General features: G+C 42.2%; 2 protein-coding genes across 2 annotated transcripts in view; both read left to right on the top strand.

Annotated features, from left to right (window-relative positions):
• ERN1 (endoplasmic reticulum to nucleus signaling 1) overlaps window positions 1–9,380 on the top strand; it is a 73,998-nt gene extending 64,618 nt beyond the window's left edge. Inside the window, exons 23-25 of the mRNA XM_090059003.1 lie at window positions 295–508; window positions 1,430–1,471; window positions 8,769–9,380. The gene's annotated coding sequence lies outside the window, so the exon portion shown is untranslated. The remainder of the gene's footprint in view (window positions 1–294; window positions 509–1,429; window positions 1,472–8,768) is intronic.
• Window positions 411–9,380, top strand: LOC149859049 (sterile alpha motif domain-containing protein 9-like). The gene is made up of 3 exons (XM_090059002.1): window positions 411–508; window positions 1,430–1,471; window positions 2,478–9,380. Exons 2-3 carry the CDS (start codon window positions 1,468–1,470, stop codon window positions 7,304–7,306), a joined length of 4,833 nt encoding a protein of 1,610 aa, XP_089915128.1. The 5' UTR covers window positions 411–508; window positions 1,430–1,467; the 3' UTR covers window positions 7,307–9,380.
• Window positions 9,381–20,075: the final 10,695 nt, after the last annotated feature.

Genomic DNA, 20,075 nt, shown 5'->3' with positions numbered 1-20,075 from the left:
TTCTAGAAGGGAGGGATGGGTGGGGGGGAAGGGTTGTGACGAGAGCACAGCTACACTCCGGCCATGTGTGCGCAAGAACAACTACTCAGACCTTGGAGAGGACAGCAGCTGCACAACATCACAGAGCGGGGTGGGGGAGACCGAAGGGATTTTAATGGTCTCCAAGATGCCTGCACTGAGCTCAGCTCCTGCATTTCCCAGCAAGGGAAGTCACTAACGTAGCAATCCTCAGACTGCTGCCCCCAGTGGAGCTGTTCGGGAAGGCTGCTAAAATTGCTTTCATTTCCTCCACAGCTGGGGCAGGACTGGGGCAGCCTTTCCTGCAGCCCACACTGCCGGCCATGGCTCGCTTGCTCTAGCGGGAGGCCCGGGCCGTCTCCTCCACAGGAGGGCTCTGTGGACCGCACGCACAGGAGCCAAGGTTACGCTGGAGGTGGGAACCTGGAGCAAACTGCATGGTGGCAGCTGTATGCAAGGGAGCAGATTGGGCATCTCGGTCTGTCCCTTGGTAAGTCTGGCATGTCAGGGCAGGGGGACAGCGCTGTTTGCAGCTTTTTAAAAATCGGGATAAGTTGCCCTGCCTTAGGTTAACTCAGTGCTTCTCAAACTAGGTGCATGGAGAACTTCTAGGGGGTAGGAAGCAACGAGAGGACAGAATGGGAAAAGTCAAATATAAGTGGAGGAGAAGGAAGAGAAAGAAAAAATGAACTCCTCCTCCAGAATCTCAGGGATGGGGGAAGTTACCATGTAGCTGCAGCGGCAAAGTTTGCAATAGTGCTGTGTGCTCTTGGGGACATGGACAATCACCATAGAAAGGAAGTACGTGACACAGAAAAGTCTGAGAATCACTGAGTCGAACCCTATTTGTCCCCAAGGCCTCACCGATACTAGAGGCCTACAAGATCAGCTAAGATATGGAACCGAAAATGTTTGTACAGCCCGAGAGTGATTTGCAAAAAGAATGTAAGGAAGTTAATGAGCAAACAGGCAGAAGACAAAAGCTCAGGAAACCAAGCCATCCACTCACAAGCACAGCCAACCCCACAGCAAAGCTTGCCGAGCCAGTGCCCATGCAGCATCTGTTCTGTGGGAGAACAGCCCTGACTCCCAAACAGCTCTCACTGCACTCACAATAGCTGCATAAAGTGAAAAACAAATTTCACAGAAGCCAGAGAAAAGTCTCTTTGATTAAACTAACAGTCCTGGTTTCAATTTCTCTGAGTTGGTCACTGCACTTTCAAAGGTCAGAGCTTGCCATCCAGCCCTGCCTCTCCTGTTTCCTGATAGAAAAGAGATGAAAAAAATAAACTTAAAGAAAGTCTATATGCAAGAACCCAGGATTCACAAACAGCACAAAAAAAGGACACACACTTCCTTTCTTGTGAACTTCTGTGCCTTAAGCTTTATACCTTTTTTTTTTCACCTTTAGATCTGTCAGAAGAAGAATAAACTTACTTCTAAAAGAAAATGGGTATGTAACCTCTTTAAATATTTGCCCTAAACATATGTCTTAGTAAGACCATGCTTCTAGATACCCTTCCCTTATCCACTGTGTGGGGAGGCTAGTGGCTTGTCTCAACATTTTTATGTGAACATTACCAAAGTATTAACCTCATCCACCAAAGAGGAAACAGACACAAAGTGGTTACCCCAAAATACCAAGCAATTGGCCACAAAACAGGAGTGAAACTCAGTTACACTGGAACACAGGACAATCGACTGGGGCTTCTTTGTCATCTCCAGTCCAACCTTTCTATATGGTCTGTTCCCAATATTCTGCACAGGCCACTGCTTCTGTTGCCAACATTGCCAAATTTTGTGGGGTGCACTGTGGTGCGATAGGGCACCTCAGATGATCCTTTGTGCATCACCTGCATGCATACAATATCATACTCCTGTGATACTATTGCCTGGATATGTGTTTTTGCCTGCGAGTATCCTCCAGTGTTATTTGAAAGGATTGACAGCACCAGCTGTAATAAGAGCCTGTGTTTATAATGCTGTCCACGTGTCTCTTGGGTGACATGGCTGTTGAAATTTGGTTGGTGTTTGGAGTGGTTGACAGATTTGGCCTTCTAGGAGCTAACCCTCTAGAAGTTGCCCAGGATGTACCATGGGGAGGTATCCATCATGCTCGCACAGCCTCTTGCCCCTCTGCCTCTGCTGCATGGCTAGGCGGGGGCCAGAGCATCTAATGTGCTCTGTGCCCTGGGAGGCAATGGAGCAGAGCTGCACCTGACAGTAAGCAGTGGGGGGGCGGCGCAGATTGCTGCTGCAACTTAGACCCTGCCCCAGCTGCCTCCCCCCACCCAACAGCCTTGTACTCAAATCCAGACAAGGAGCTTTCCTCCTGCCATGTTGGACTGGCGGAACCACCTTTCAAAAGGACTGCAATACTATTGGAACTCTATCACAGTCACTGAAGATAATGTGCATGTTTGCACAAGCTTGCTACTGACATGAAGTTTTATTTTCAGACCACAGAACACTGCCTTTGGCTGACTGGAGCGAGAGCCACGTTAGATGCTGGCTAGAGTCTATTGGAATTAAGAAAGAATATGTAAACAAGCTATACGAAGAGGAAGTGACTGGCCCAGTGCTCAAAGAATTAGATGAAGTTTTCCTCAAAAGCATAGGTATGAAAGGGGGTCAGATCCACATACTGACACGCAAAAGAAATGAACTTCTGGAGCACTTTCACAAAAATACAGGGTTGGACTTGGCTCCAGCAAATGATTCCAGCAAAAAGGCTTCAGAAGCACTGGTTTGTGAGAGCACAAACAATGCTGGGAAAAAGAAAGGGAAAAGCAGGAATTCTGCTCCACATACAACAGCCAACATACTAACCACAGAGGAAGTTGGTGACTTAGGAACGATCAGCGTGACAAAAGTAGAAGATGCATCAAATTCTCAAGTAACTTACCCAAGTGGAGCTTCACAAATAGATGCATCTAGTCCAGCAGGATGTATTGGCAAAAAAGACACAGAAAAAATAGAGGCTACTCTTGACAGGGCAGGAGGTAGAAAAAGTCGCTCATTGCATGAAAATACAGCTGAAGCTATAACTCTGAGCAAGTTTAGACCATTTAGAAGTGAAGACATTAATTTTAAGTATGTGAAAAACAATGTTCTTGGTCCAGAAACAGGAATCACCGATTTGGTCACCCCTTGTCACGAATATAAGTCTCTAGCTATTGCTGCCGAGTTGGACAGGCAACGACTGCAAGTAAAGTTAGCCAATGAAATTATTCGATTTGCCTCCGCTTGCATGAATGTTCGAACAAATGGTACCATACACTTTGGGGTTATGGACCGGGATGAAGACAAGGGCTGGAAACATGGACAGATAGTTGGTGTGAAGGTCAAAGACAGAGATGCCTATGTGGATGCATTAGATTACATAGAAAGATGCTTTGACAAAGCGGAGCAAGAAGCTGCCAGACACTGCATTCACCCTCCTATTTTTGTTGAAGTGATTCAGAAAGACTCTCAGGAACAAACCTTTGTGGTGGAAGTTGACATTGAACCATCATCCAGCATAGCAAATGGGAGGGTTTTTCAAGTGTGCTTACCTAGATTTAACCAAGACAGCAATAAGGTGATTATAGAAAAACATCCAGTTTTCTATCAAAGAGTAGGAGCAAATTCAGAGCCTGTGAAGACTGAAGAACTACTGCCTTTTATTAAGGGTTTGCAAGAAAGGGATGCGAGAAGAGAAAAGGCCGAGTCGTCCAGCAGAGAGGACCACGATGGAATTTCTCAAGACTTAGGGAGGAAATTGTCAATCCTACTGACTGATGGCAAGAACTATATAAATGATTCTTTATGGTACATCCTTGTCACTAACAGGTGTAAGAAGGAAGATCTGAAACATGTCAATTTTTTAATGCGCATGAATATTTTCTGCGTTTTTGACTTTGATGAGGATTCCAACGTGTCAGGCTTGTACGCCCAGTTCAAAGAGTATCACGCAACAAGCTCACATTTCTTGCATGATTACTCCAATGAAAACAAGATGACCACCACTCAGTTTCAAAAACATCTGTGCCTGTTTGATCACACCAGCTGGATATTTTGCAATGGACGCAATGACTACCACGGGAGTGAAAAACCCTGTGATGAAAACACATGGATTAGGACTAAAAAGAAATACCTTAAGAAAGCAATTTCTTTTATCTGTGATGAAATCCTTCCCAAGGGCTCTTTTGTGGTGCTGTTCCTATTGTTATCACCTGTGGAAAAACCCATTGTAGACACCTTCCAGGAGTTCTATACAGAAATGAATGGCATGGAATATATCATGTGCATTGCAGAGTCCAGAGAAGATTATGAGAAGTGGGCTAATCTAGCTCAGGCATCTTGTAAGATTGAGACGCTGGAACAGAAGAGCATTGTAGGCATGAAGCTAAGTCATGTAGATGCCACTATTCAAACTATGATGTCTTCTACGACATGTGCCAGACATTTACCAGTTTCTACCAGAGGGTTGTGTGTGCTTCCAACACTTGAAGAAGAGAAAATGTTCTCCCTGGAAATACTGTGTGTAAATCAATGTGACGATATCAAACTGGATCTTCTGACCGCAAGCGAAATACAAGAGATAGAACAAACATTTTATCAAGGGAGAAGAATCAGCTGGAAAAATTTCTGGCTTGCTGAAAAAGGAAAGTGTGGGGAAGTCATTGAGCGTGAGGCCTGCAAGGATGTCAGCAAAATCTTGGATGAGATGCTGCATGAAACTCGAATCAGATACTCTGTGACTAAAGTGAAAATATTTCATCATCCTGGAAGTGGCGGTAGTACCATTGCAAGACAAGTACTATGGAAGAGAAGGAAGGATTTAAGGTGTGCTATAGTCAAATCCTCATACCCAGTAGCAACTGTCTGTCAGCATGCAGTTAATTTTAGAAAATATGAGGAAAAAGATACCAATCATTGTCCTCCAGTCCTCCTCCTAATTGAGGACTATGATGAAGACTTTGTGGATGAATTAAAGAATGATTTACTAGATGCTATGGCAGTTAGCAAAGTTCATTCTTCCAGGACTTGTTTCATCCTCATGTGCTGTAAGCGATCTAATGACCCTGAAAAACGTTGCAAAGATTCCCCCCTGGATACAGTTGCTGTCACTCACAAACTGACAGACCACGAGAAGAGTTTGTTCAAAACCAAACTTGAAAGATTTACAAAGCAGAAAGATTTCAAGCCAGAATTTATCCTTACCTTTGTCCTGATGTGTGAGGAGTTTAAAGAAACTTATGTGAGGGAGTTTGTACAGCACTTGTTGCAAGGTATAGACCTTTCTTCCCGTGATACTAGTTTGATGAGGTATGTTGCTTTGCTCAATTTCTATGTGCATAATTCATACGTTTCACTGTCACACTGTGAGGCTTTCCTGGGCCGTGGGGCATATACAGAAAAGAGGGCACGAGAGCATGATTTCATAAGTCACTTAAGTGAACAAGCAAGAGTTATTTTCATTGAACTACGAGAAGATACCACTTATCTTTCATCTGTTCAAATAATACATTACCTGGTTGCAAAAGAAATTTTACAGCAGCTTTCAGGAGATCTGCCTCAAAGTCAAATTGCAATGAGTCTCCTTCAGGAAAAAGTGCTTTTTCAGCATAGGTTTGGCCGAGAAGAGTTCATAAAGTTCATCAGAGACCTGTTTATACGACGTGATAAGAAGAGCAGGGGAGACAACACTGACAGCCTCTTCTCTCCATTCATTGAGCATGTATGCAGCTTTGAGGACTGTGAAAAAGCTATAGCTGTTTTAAAAGCTGCCTATGAATGTCTGGGAAAAGATGCTTTCTTTGCCCAGCAGCTTGCTAGGCTGCATTACATTCATGACAAGTTTGAAGATGCTGAGTACTGGGCAGGTGTTGCCAAATCTCATTTGCCAAATGATTCTTTTATTTTGGACACCGAAGGACAAGTGTACAGAAGATGGTTTAGTTTTACTGTGGACAAAATGACAGAGGAGGCCACCCCTGAAGAGGCTATTCAGAAAATAGAAATTGCCCTTAAAGCGATGAAATGCTTCCGGGCTGCACAACAGGCTGCAAAGTTAGAAATAGACACCATGAACAACGCTGGTTACTTTGGAGAAGTAGAAGTAGGATGTCGTCTGCTAAAATTTCTGTCTATGCTTGAAGTGTTCCCTAGAAACACAGAAAGGGAACATTCAGAACTTGTGCGTTATCTGATATCCGACTACATTCCTGAGAGCATTAAAAAATCCTGGGGAAAGCTTCACAGCCGTTTGAAGGGCTTACGCCAAAATATTTATAATGCCCTGGAATGGATTTCAGAAGATCTAAGTTACTTTCAAACAGATAAAAACCAGGAAAAAGATGATGAGGCAGAGGTAGGACAGGAGAGGGAAGAACAAGTTTACAATCCTAGAAAGTGGTTGAAAAGACAATCAGAGGCTTACGCAAAGTTCTTTATCTCAAAGTCCCTTGTTGAGGAAAATAACGCAGGACCTGAAACCCAGCTTCTCAGACGCATGAACATTTACAGGAATGGCGGCGGCAACGTCACTACCATTCTTTCGCTGCTGTCAGATACGAAGGAAAAGAGATCAGTTCAAAAACTGGAAACAATAATAAGCTTTTATGCAGAAGACCCACTGAGAGAGAGGCTGGAGGATATTGATCTCATCAATTACATTTTGTCTCACATAACTTTAGCCTGTGTATCCCCTGGATCCTCCAAACTACTCCCATTTCAAAAGCTGCGGGAACTCAGCAAGAGGTTCTTTAAACAGAGAAGAACAACATTTCCAGCAAGTGCTTATTTTTTGCTCACACTGCTATACTGGCCAGATGAAGCATTAGACAAAGAACCTAATCCAGATAAAGATGACATTCTAATATCAGCTCTTCAAACCATGAAACACTTGAATGACATCAAAATGAAAAATGTTGCTCCAAGAAAGAAAAGGATCTACACACACTTTTTTCTAGGAAAGGGCTATGGCCTAGGAAAGATTGTGCACAAGACTAGGATTGATAAATTAATCAGTGGTTCCCTGGACGAACGGCGAATGAAGTGGCTACATGGGGACGTATGGAATATTGGCAAAATACGTGAGGTCTTAAAAAGAGTTTCTGGCTGGACAGAAGACAGGAAGGTGTTTATAAGGGGGCACGGCAGGCCGATTCATATTTTGCCTTTACATTATGATTCAGTGCCTCCAGGAAGTGAAAATGTGACACTTTATTTAGGATTTTCATTTAATGGGCTGGTTGCATACAACATTGAGGTTGAAAAGGACAAAACTCACATGAGAAAATAAGGTACAATAATTTGAGAATATCTTCTCTTCTAAGAAAAGAACTGCAAGATTTTTAATGACCTGATACATTCTGAAAGTGACAAATCAGATTATAAAAGGGCAATGGCTCTCTTTTCTTATAGTCATTACAACCAGAATTTTGATATAATTTTAGTATTCACACACACACACACACACACACACACACACACACACACACAGAACTATTGTTTTGTTACTAGTAAATGGAAGTGTCATATTTTATTTACCATCTTCAATCTGTGGCCATCATATTCAGTATTATTGCTGATCACATTCTGGTCAATAAAGAAAAATAATTGTTCCAGGAAGAAAATTATTTAGTTACATTATACTATAGGTTCATAGAAGTAGGGTCAGAAGGGACCTTGTAGATCTTCAAGTCTGACCCCCGGCCTGGGCAGGAGAAAAACTGGACTCAAATGAGTCCAGCCAGGTAGGCATCAGGCCTCTTCTTAAAGATCCCCAGGGTAGGAGCCAGCACCACTTCCCTTGGAAGTTGGTTCCAGCTCCTAGCCGCCCTGTGAAGTAGTTCTTGCGGATGTCTAATCTAAACCTCTCCAATAACTTGTGTCCATTATTCCTTGTTATGCCAGGGGGCACGAGGGGAAACAGTGTCTCTCCCAAACCCTTCTGGTCCCCCCTAGTGAGTTTATAGACAGTCACCAGGTCCCCTATACTATAAGAAAACTCTGAAAAACTGTTATTTTTACATTTGTAAGATTGTATAGTAAGAAATCCAACTGTAAACTCCAGGAAAAAAGGAAGAAATAATTTGTGGGGAGATGTATAACGAACTTGGTCCAAGAGCTAGAAAGTTTGGAAATGCCCTTTAAAAAATATCCAAATGCCAAAATTCAGGATTGAAGAATTATGCTACACTTACATGTTTTTAAAGTTTGATTAATCAGTTAATACCATTACAAAGAAGTGGGTAACTCATTACAAAGTTGATTTAGGAAAAAATGGCCCAAGCAAAAGAAATGCAAAAGGAATCCACAGAGGTTTGGAGATATGAGGCAATTCCACCTCTGGAGTAAGCAGCTATCAAATTTGTTAACTTTTCCCCTACATTAGATTTCCTGCTTTCTTGGGTAAATTTAAAAGTGATAAGAAAGGAAAAAAAAAAAAGCTCACCACTATGCCTTTGGTATTTTCCAAGGGATAGGAAACAAAAATTTAATTTGATCTATATGATGCACATAAAATGCACATGCACATAAAATATGCATCTTCACTCAGTACATCACATCCATGAACAATAATGCTTACGTTGAATAATCCAGCTCAACTGAACATCACACCCTTTGTTAATTTTAGAGGTGATCGCTAGGAAGTGTGGTGGGGAAGGGAAGCAAAAGTTTACAAACATTTCACTGCACTTGGCAAAAAGAAGTGTTCCTTTTCATTTTATTTTTTTAATATATGGACTGTTTTTTTACAGATATATTTAAAGGAAGTTTCATAGTTACCAGGGTCGGAAGGGACCTGAGCAGATCATCTAGTCCGACCTCCTGCCATGGCAGGAAAGAGTACTGGGGTCAAATGACCCCGGCCAGGTGTTCATCTAACCTCCTCTTAAACACCCCCAGGGTAGGAGCCTGCACCACTTCTCTTGGAAGCTGATTCCAGACCCTAGCCGCCCTGACTGTGAAGTAGTGCCTCCTGATAGCTAACCTAAACCTACCCTCTGCCAGCTTGTGACCGTTGCCACGGTAGGCTGGCCACAGATTAGCCTATAGCGTTTTTTTTTTTTTTGCAAACAACTAAGTCTATGCAGCTTGCTTGGGATAAGAAATTAGATGCATGTAGGTGTAACCCTGTACAAGTCAAGATTTTAGGGCTCTCTCAGCTTCAGATTGCCTGGTTTAGGATGTCTTGCACGCTTACTGATTTAATTGTCATATTTGTATAGTCTCTCTTCACTTCTATGGCAACTCGTTTATTTTAAAATAGTAAAGCAAATCATGTTATAAATGTATTGCGGGACTAATTTGTTTGCTAATGCTGTACAGAAAGCATCCTATAATAAAGTAATATTTTTGGAGTTTGTTTCCCCCCATGCTATTATTTCTACTTAATTTAAAACTGCCATAGAAACTAAAATTGTTTGCCTTTCAAGCTGGTAGATAACCTTTTAAACTAAACCAAACTTGTTTGTAAGTTTTGAGTTCTCCAACTTAAAGAGCTACTAGGCTAGTTTTTCTCAAGTCATGTGTCTCAGGCAGCCAGATAAATTAAAGAACTGGAAACCATAAGTCACTGTTTCCTTAGAAACATTTAAACTCAACCAAGAGCTAGATGACAGTATGTATTCAAGCAGTGCATGAAAAATAAACATTTATTTTTCAGTTAAACATGTTCTTACAAATAGATATTGTTTTATATCTGCTTATCCCTCTCCATGCCCCCCCCCCTTTTTTTTTTAACCATCTGTGTGGGTACCTTTAACAGTGATATAAGTTGTTATATTGGCCCAGGGAAAGGGACAGGGAAGAACAGCTGAAAAAGGACTAAGAGGAGTCTGAATATACAAGTATTATCATTGTAAGGTAAACTTCTTGGTCTTTTGAGAATAACACATGGTACCAGGACGGGGGTGTGAAGATAGAAAAAAGAAGTCTCTCAGAATTCCAGGGGAGTTAAAGCTGCCTAACAATACAACAGAGAACCAGAAGAGATTTAAGCAGAGCTTCACCATATACATGACAGCCTGAGGAACTACAGAGAAAGAAGATCTACTCAAGGTAGGTATTTTCTTAAATAAAGCAGGTCCAGAAGCTTTGTCTCTTTATAATAGCCTACAACAGTCAGAAGCAGAATAGAAAAACTATGGCACAGTAATAAAAAAGTTTTGGGAACACTGTATGACTAAACAAAATGAACAGTATAATTTCCACGAGACAGTGGAAAGAATGACACAATAGAGGAGTTTGCCAAAGACCTCAGACTGCTGAGCCAGACATGCAACTTCAGAGAACTAAAAGAGTCCATGATTAGAGACCAAACAGTATTGGGTAGAAGGGATACAACCCCCAGGAAAAGACTGTGAAAGTTTAATTTGGAAGAGGCAGTTAGAATGTGCCAAGCGACTGAGATAACAAGTGCCAGGCTGCAGAAGCTGGAGGAAAAAACAGAACAAGCTGAACTAGACAGGATTACAAGACTGCAGAAACCTAAAGCTACACAAACAATATAAAAAAGATGATCTCACTATGAAGCAGGCAAACGGGGCAAATCCAGATGACATCTGCAGTGTCACATACTACACATTCCAGATATCCAGGGGTCAAAAAAACCCAGAGAGAAAGAGTGGAGCAGCGCACAAATGGGCAGTATGCACTGCTCAAAATCAGACCCGGGCTACCCAGAACCATGCTGCAGCTGCCAGCCAGGCTCCACACAGCAGAATCACCACTGCTGCAGCCCTGGGAGTCCCCCAGGATCCCAGGTAAGGCTGCTGCGGCCAGCCCAGTACTGGCCCCAGACTCTCCTACTGTCCCTGGGGTAACTTGTCGTATGCCAGAGGGAACATGGCACAGGTGTTCCCCAAGGACAAGTAGTGGTCGCACTAGATGTGTCACCATTAGTTGTCCCCAGGGAACCAAACATCCACATGATGTGTAGACACACCTGTGAAGGCCAAAGAGAATTGCTTGAAGAAACAGTGGTCAGCTGCAGATGCTGTGGGGGTTACCACAAACCCATGCAATGCCCTGCTCTTGGTAACTGCTGCAATAAAACACAAAAGATTCAATCACTTTGCAAGACTTTGCAGAAAGAAGCAGGATGCACCACACTAAAAACAGCAGGTGCATGCTCTATGTGGTGAGGAAGACAAAAAATTCCTCATTGGCACAGTGCAAGAAGTTAATTCTTCTGAGGATTTGTCAATCACCCTTGGCACCAATGATCTAATGGTAACTTAAATTAGATACAGGCGCACAGGTCAACGTAATTCCAGAATACATTACTCAAAACATAAAAACTAAACCTATGTACCGTGCAAAATAAGAAAGTGAAACTTAAAGCACATAATGGGAACATGACTGCAAGCAACAAAGGGTGTTTGCGCACTGCATGTTAAGACACAAGGGCCGCATCCAGACAAGCACAGCCATGTAGTATGTGGCACTGCAAACACGTCTGCGGTGCCACATACTGCACATTCAGGTGTTCTCCACAGTGCAAGGGAGCACTGCCTGTATGTGCTGTGCTGTTCCCCACCCCCGGTGGGTTTTTTTGTGACTCCCTTGGATAGCCAGGGGTCAAAAAAAACCTGCAGGGGAAAAAAGCGAAGCAACTCGCACACCGGCAGTGTGCACCACTCAAAAGCGGAGCTGGGCCAGTTGGAGCTGCACTGCAGCTACCAGCCAGGCTCCATGTGGCAGAATCGCTGCTGCTACAGCGGCCAGGAGGCCCCCAGGACCTCCTCGGAGTAAGGCTGCTGGGGCCAGCCCAGTGCTGACACCAGCCTCCCCTACCCCACCCAGGGTAACTTGCCAAGTGCCAAAGCATGTGTGGCACGGGCACTCCCCAGGAACAAGTAGTGGCTGTACAAGGTGTGCCACCGCTACTCATCTCCAGGGAACCAAACGTCTACACCATATGTGGACACGGCCAAGGGTAACATAGTAAAAATTCAGTTTGTAACAGTCTCAGGAAAGCCAGTGCCAATTACTGAGTTGCAAACATGTAATACCCTAGGTTTGATTAAGAAAATGGATGTCACTGATGGACTAGAAGCAAGAACATAGATGAGGAGTTTTATGATGCGTTTCAAGGCATTGGGGAACTGTCAACTGAGTAAAAGAGAGATAAGACAACCAAATACTCCCACCACACATGGTCCAAGAAATGTTCCTCTTGTACTAAAGAAGAAACTGAATCTGGAGTTGGACAGATTAGTTAACATGGACATAAATAGAAAAAAGTAGAGCAACCAACTGCTTGGGCTCATTCATTGGTCATAATTGGAAAAAAAAAAAAAAGAGATGGATCCTTGAGATTATGTTTGGATCTTAAGCAAATGAACAGGTACACCAAAAAAGAGCATTTTGACATTCCCATCAGGGAAGAGGTTTTTGGCAACATAGCAGGAGTTAAATATTTCTCCACTTTGGATGCCTCTTCTGGGTTTTGGCAAGTTCCCCTAGAAAAGAATAGCACTACATCATGTACCTTCAATATGCCCTTTGGAAGGTATTGTTTTCATAAGCTTCCTTTTGGATTGTGTTCTGCATCTGAAGTATTTCACAGAAAGGTGCAACAAATTTCTGAAGGTGTTGATGAAGCTATGGTCTATATTGATGATGCATCAGTTTGGGGAAATACTATAGAAAAACATGACTGGAGGCTAAGAAAGGCACTAGAAAGTTTGCAGAGCAGGTTTGAAACTGGACAAAAATGCAAATTCAGGGCCAAAGAAATAACGTATATGGGAGAAAAGTTATCTGAGAAAGGGTTGCAAATCGATCCTGCAAGGGTTAAAGTCATTACAAACATCCCACCCCCTACTGATAAGGAAGGAGTGCAAAGATTACTGGGAATGATCAATTTAGTAGGGAAATATCTACCTAACTTAACAGGGCAGACCAAACACAGCTTAGATCACTCCTAAAAATGAATGCTTAGTAGATATGGAAACATAAACATGAAGCTGAATTTAAATACGTGATGGAAAAAATAATGAAAGCTCTGGTATTAAAATACTATGACCCTAAAAGACCCATTAAATTGTAAACAGATGCTTCAAAAGGCAGCACTAGAGCAGCTTTGCTTCAAAAATATGGGGATAGCTAAAGACTAGTAGCATACACATCTAGGGCACTCTCTAAGTCACATTGTCTATATACACAAATTGAGAAAGAAAGTCTAGTTCTGGTATATGGCTGTAAGAAATTTCATATATTCATCCATGGGAAGCCTGTGATAGATGAAAGTGATCATAAAACTTTGGTAACTATAGCAAAGATAGGGTTATCAGACATGCCATCCAGATTACAGAGACTTTTCTTTCAACTGCAAATGTATGATCTAGACATACCATGCATGCCAGGAAAACATCTACTTATTGCAGATGCGTTGTCCAGAGCATATGACACAACATAAAATGACAGAATTCTGGACTCAGACAATAATAATCTAATTAAAAAAGTGATTCCTGTCACAGATAAAATGTGGGCACTATTTGCAGAAGCTACTGCTTGGGATATCACATTGCAAAAGGTGATAACAGCTATTTGTGCTGGTTGGATGGAAAACATATACAGTTCAAGGAAGAGCTGTCAGTACTGGATGGCATTTTGTTCAAAGGCTCACAACTTGTTCCAGCAGTGCTAAAGAAAGACATGTTAAACAGAATACAGGAGGAGCATCTAGGCATTGAAAAAATTCAAAAGGAGAGCAACATGTGCTCTATATATTGGCCCAACATAAATAATGGCATAGAAGATGCAGGTAAGACTTGTACAATGTTCCTAAAGTACAGATTAGCACAAAGAAAAGAACTTGTGATGGTCATAAAGGAGCTCCCGTAGCTCCATGGTATCAAGTGGACATTGAGTTGTTTATGCATACAGGAAAAAAAAAGATGCATTACTGATGGATTATTCTTATTACCCTGAAAATGCACTGCTTGAAAGCACAACATCAAACCTTGTCATAATGCACATCAAATTGATTTCTGCTAGACACGGAGTCCACAAATTGTTGGAACAGACCTCAATTCAACTGTCTTCATTTTAAAGAGCTGGCAAACAAATACAGATTCCATCACAAGACTTCAAGTCCTAAATACCCACAATCCAATTGTCTGATGGAAAGTAGAATACAAAGAGTGAGAAGAACTGTTGAATAAAAGCTATAGATTCACACACTGCTGTTTACTTGTCACACTAAAATTATAGGGTAACACCCATGAAACACTGACCCCAACAGAAATGCTCAACAGGAAACTCAAAACCAGGCTGCTAAATCTTGTGGATGACACTCATCAGAATGAAAAGCAAAATGTGAGAACATTAAAACAAGTTGACAAGTTCAAACAAAAATGATACTATGACAAGGGTTGCACAACAAAGATATGGTGCTTATTTCAGATAGACCAACGTGGAAACAAAAAGCACTGGTTTCCCATCAAGTAGCTTCCAGATCCTATAAAGTAGTCACACCAGATGGACAGGTGTTAAGAATGAACAGAACAACACTTGCTGCTTCTCTCCTCCCCTTTATAAGCTGCATCAGGAGGTTCACCAAAGGAAACAGAGATAAAGCAACAAGGACAGAAGAGATTGAAAATGACACAGAAGTAGGGACATCTGAACAAAGAAACTAGACAAGAACTAAAACCAATAAGGGTTGAGAACGCAGAGAAACTGAGAAGATCACTTAGAGCTAAAAAGCCAACACAGCCTGAGAGAAAGACCTGTTAAAAAGTACTTTAGCAACGGGTTGACTTAAACTTCCAACCTTAGCATTACATGGGATGTGTCGCATGTAAAGGGGAAAGATGTGTGGGTACCTTTAAGAGTGATATATGTTACTACACTGGCCTGGGGAAAAGGGCAGGGGAGAACAGCAGAAAAGGGACTAAGAGTCCGAATAAACACATATTATTGTTCTATAAGCTGAACTCTTTGGTCTTTTGAGACTAACACCATCCACACTGCATGCAAAGCCTGAATTCACTTACACAATTCAGGATTTAGATCAATCTAGTTTTACAGCTTTTTTACAATCAAGTAGAAACAAAGTTTAGCATTACCTTCTTTAGCTGGGATGGATGTTGAACAGCAGCCCTCTTGCAGTAGAATCATACAGAAAATTCTCAGCAGCAACGTGGCTTCTCAGATTCCTGTAGTCCCTGCTGAGAGTGGTCTCTTTTTCCCTGCTTCATAGGCCAGAATAGCTGCAAATTCGAGGGCAGCAAACAGTTCACTTTCCTCCTGCATTCACTCTGGGGATGCAGGTTACCAGCCCTGATTGATCACAGCTGCTCTACTTTCTTCAGTCAGGACTTCCAAGTCAAAAGCCCTACTGTGTTTGCCACTACAGAAAAACTACATGTCTTTTAGGTCATTTTTGAAGTTTTTTTTTTTTTTTTTTTAAATATCATCATCATTTTCCAAGTATTGAAGAGAGAATTGGATTTAATTGTCCTTCATGGAGACTTGCTAGCCTCAGGAGACTTTCATCTGCCCCATTTCAACTTTGTTTGCTAAGAGGTTCTAAGATCCTTTACTTATCAAAGTCCAGCCAATGTTAGTTGTATTTTTCAATAGTTATAGCATCTTTTCTGCAGAATTAGCTGAACCAAGACAATCATTGAGCATTTATATCTGGCCCCGTGAGAGCCTGCCCAGCTCCCACATGCAGCAAGCTAGTTTTAAACAAGGGAATCAAGACTGGGGTGCACCCTGCAACATGTGCAGCCTCGGAGCAGCATTGAGGCCAGGGTCCCATGTAGGGTGCTGGATCCCATTCCCATCAGCTGTGCGCCTGGTAGGGGCTGCTCAAAGTCCACCAGTTGAAGGTGTGGCCAGCTGCCTGAAGTCACCTGGGAAACTGAGGGCAGGGCAAGTCTTAACTACCCCTTATTCTCCAGCAACTATTTCAGTTACAAAGAGATCTCTGCGACTGTCTGTACCCTCAACAGAGCAGAGCACACACTTGGCCAGGGGCTGCCAGCACAGTCCCTTTGGAATATAACAGACAAGTACCCTAGTCACCACTCTGGTCTGTTCTGGATAGTACATGCTCAGCCCTCCTCTGAAGCTGTACTCAAGCTCAGCAAGATTCATTAGGCCAGAAAGCACACAAGGGAGCAAGACTACAGCTTAGTGAACAGGGGGGAGATATGGGTCCCAGTCCTGAGAACCAGGATAATTTCTGTATTTTGCATCCCAAGTATGAGTTAGAGTGCACTGGCCCCCCCACCTACAGGCTAGTTGGTGGAGGAAATTCAACCTTTCTGGCCAAAACTGTTACTCCCTTTTGATGGCAAGAAAATATTTTGTATGACACACAGTGGGAAAGGGAGGCTGTGGAGGGTAATGTAAGAGATCGAACTAAACCCAAGGTCTTATCACTCTACTACACCCACATTCTCTCTAGTCCAATAGTCCATGCAAAATGAAACAGGATTGAAAGTAATGTTTTCTTCAACAGAATACCTTGTAGTCCAGTGACCAGGGTACAAGGCTATGGGTTCAACTCCCTAGTATCTGAAGGAGTGAGCTAGCTGTAGGGATCCTGCATGGGCAAATGACAAATTCCCCACTGCACCCCTCTGAAAAATAAAAAAAAAGGGGGAGCAACACCCCACAGGTAACAGGATTTTCTTCATTCTTAATAGAACCACAAAAAATGAGGGATGGAAAGGACCTCAGGAGGTCATCTAGCCCAACCCTCTGCCCAAAGCAGGACCAGCCGCCCCAACTAGATCATGCCAGCCAGGGATATGTCCAGATGGGCCTTAACCTCCAAGGACAGAGATTCCACCACCTCTCTAGGTACCCCCTTCCAGTGCTCCACCACACCCCTAGTGAAAGCTTTTAATATCCAACCTAAACCTCACTTGCTGCAACTTGAGACTATTACTCCTTGTGTCAGTGGCACTTGGGACAGTACTCACCACAATGGGGCTTGAAAGGTAGCAAGTGGCCTCCTGGAGGAAAAGTGACTGGGAAGGTTGAATTTCTCTGGATGGGAATAATCTGGATTTTACAGAGGCTTTTGTTTGAAATTGCTTCTGTGGGACAGTGACTCAGCTGCCTTTAAAGATTCAAACAAGCACTCGGGAAGGCGGGAGTCTCTTTCAGCCAAAGGCTCTGTGTGGTAGGGTGTGCACAAGTAGATTATCAAGGATTTGCCAGGTCAAGCAGGCTTAAAAGATACCCACAGAAGTTTGTTCTGGGCTCTAATGGGAGCCCAAGTTCTGAAGAGGATTTTTATGCCCGCTTCCGATAAAGGACCTCCTTAAGCCTAGAGCTAAGGTGATTAAATCCAAGGAGAATCACAGCACAAGACTCTGCCCTGGTATCCAGACTAGCACAGGCTGCTCCCCACAAAGCATGTTAGTTCCTGTAGATCCCATTCTTCTGGCTCCAGTGAATTCCACTAGGCAACTAGACACCTAGGAGGCAAATGCTGTAACACTCAGTGGGGGCATCTCCCTGAGCTGGAGTGGTAGGAATGAATGAATTTGTTCTTCAATTCATCTCGATCATCTATCACCACACATTTTTTCTGGCCCTAGGGCTAATGGGGATACTTTTATGTGCGCATGTATTGGAAGGGGGAAGAAGTGTAGAAACTGTATTTTTCAGCTGCAGGTTGAAGTTTTCCGGCTTTAAACAGACAAACCTATGTCCATTACTTGTGTGGAGAATCACAGATAGCACAAGGCTGAACACAGAAGCAGAAGACAGTTTGCTACCTAGTATGAAGCAAGTATGTGACCTTAATCCTCCTTAGAGACTCCATTCCTCTTGAGTGCAGATATTCATCCGTTCAGAAAAATTGCATGAACACCCACTTGCAGCTAGATACCAAATGCCTTCACTACAGTATTTCATATCCTCCATCCTCTAATGACTCGTGTGTGGAATTAGATAAAATTCTTAATGAAACAAACTTAGGAAGGGGCTTGAGGCTAAAGTGAGCATCTACCTACACAACACTGCCAGTTGTCAAAAATAGTAGCCTGCAGGGTAGGTACACTTAAAGGAGCGTGGGTCCTTGTGAAGCCAGTCAGGGATGGAAGTCACAGATTAGCTTTTCACAAACTATACAGGAAAGCTGGGAGAAGAGAGTGGTCAAATCCTTAGGTACAGTTTCCCTTTTGCACAGGCAGGTTGGCTCAAACTTATTTTGTGAGGCAGTGATAAGGCTCAACCGGACCTTCAAAATCAAATAACTGAAAACCAAAGCTGGGTGTAATTTTAAAAAAAAAGGGGCAAGAGGGAATTAAACTGTACCTCCAGATGCAAATCTTAATTAAAAGACCTGATTCTCTGGCTTACTTCACCCAATACCCAAATAGCACTGATTACACCTGCTGTAAGATGTTAAACATGCAGTGTTCAGTGGTGGTCACAAAGCCAGTAAGAAGGAGCACAAACAGTCAAGATTAGTAATTGTTTGGGATGGAAGCATCCCTCAAGCTGCAGGAAGGACCAAGCTAAAAGCAGCAACACTGAACTGTCAGGGAAAAAAACCAAAACACACAGAAAAAACAGCTTGTCCTTCAGTTACCTGTATGTTATGCTCCCTGTGTAAGCATTCAAAAATAAGCTTGTTTTAAAGGCATTTAGCCAGGAATTAACTACAAAAAAGAAAAAAAGAGAAAAAAAATCACACTAAGTCCATTTTAAGTCTGAATGCAAGTGCCTACTACAGAGATTTAACGGAGACCATAGAATCCAGGTTAATGTTTTTAGTTGCACTGGATTATCTCTGCCCAAATGTTTGTAAACAGAGAAATCTGTAGGAAGGCTAGAGACCTAGCAAATGCATTCAGTATTTCTAGAACAGGTCCAAAATACAGGGAAAGAGGTCAATTTTTTTTAGGAAGTTTATTACATCACATATTCAAAGGCTTCTCTCAATTGTGAAAAATCAGAATCCCTAATCAAAGGTTGATTTGCAAGGAAACTTTCCACACAGAAGGGTGGCTCAGAATGCAGGGGTATGATATGCAAAGGGACCACATTTTCAGCTATTTTTACATATCGCTTATTATTCACATTCAAGTGCATCAAACTTGAGCTCTTTAGCTTAAGTGACCTTCCTGCATTTTACTTTGTCAAATATGCCTTTCAGTCATAAGGGGCAGTTACTGTGCAAGGAAACACCTCAGTCCTGTACTGTGCCTTTGACAGGAGCAGATATAATTTCTACACTACTTGTGGCTAATCCTTACATATCTAAACACATACTTAATATTAATACTTTTACAAAAAACAGCCAGACCAAGAAAACAACAAAAAAGGGTTAAAAAAAAGTTTTACAAATTTCTCCACAAAGATCAGCACTGGATTACCTACAGCCTTAAAGACTGCAGCTTTTTCAGCCTTTTTTGTTTTTTAAACACAGATGAGTAGCAAATTGTTAGGCATTGTCTTGAGTGTACCCAACTTGCTTTTCTCTGCAAAAAACCCTGCACCCTTATGCAAGGGTCTGATTAAAGTTGAAGCTGAAAAGTTGTTTGAAACAACATTTTACACTTACGACTATACTGAAACATTTTATTTTTTGATTCAGAGAATACAGAGATGCAGCAATTCATTTATTAAATCAAGTTTAATCAGTCACAATGAAACAGATACACAGTACAGAAAAAGAATCAAGCCCCTTAAAAACATGAAATGCAAGTCTGACCCATTATTTGTGACTGCATTTCTTCTTCAAGGCTTCTCTGTCGTCAAGTGAATGCTGTAAATAAACTATACAGTAGCCCTTTCTACTGTCTCCATGCATTAAAAAAAAGTTACCCATATACTTACCAACTTGTCAAGCGTTAAAATTGTTTCTCTTCCGATCATTGCCTGTTACAGCAAGTTTTGTACACGTGCTCACAAGATCAGCCATCTTTTAAAGCTCTATAAAAAAACTTGCTTGTTCCTTTTTACACCACTCGTGCACAAAGTTGGCTGACTTTTGTTTTAATACATCAGTATATAAACTACCATACCTCATTGATGAATGCTGAGCTCACTGTAGACTCCTACTGATCACCATTATCATATTA

Source organism: Crocodylus siamensis, chromosome 8, assembly GCF_052110815.1.
Source record: "Crocodylus siamensis isolate JL-2025a chromosome 8, ASM5211081v1, whole genome shotgun sequence".
Lineage (NCBI taxonomy): Eukaryota > Metazoa > Chordata > Crocodylia > Crocodylidae > Crocodylus > Crocodylus siamensis.
Note: the sequence above shows the minus strand (reverse complement) of the source record. Positions and strands in the feature narration are given on the sequence as shown.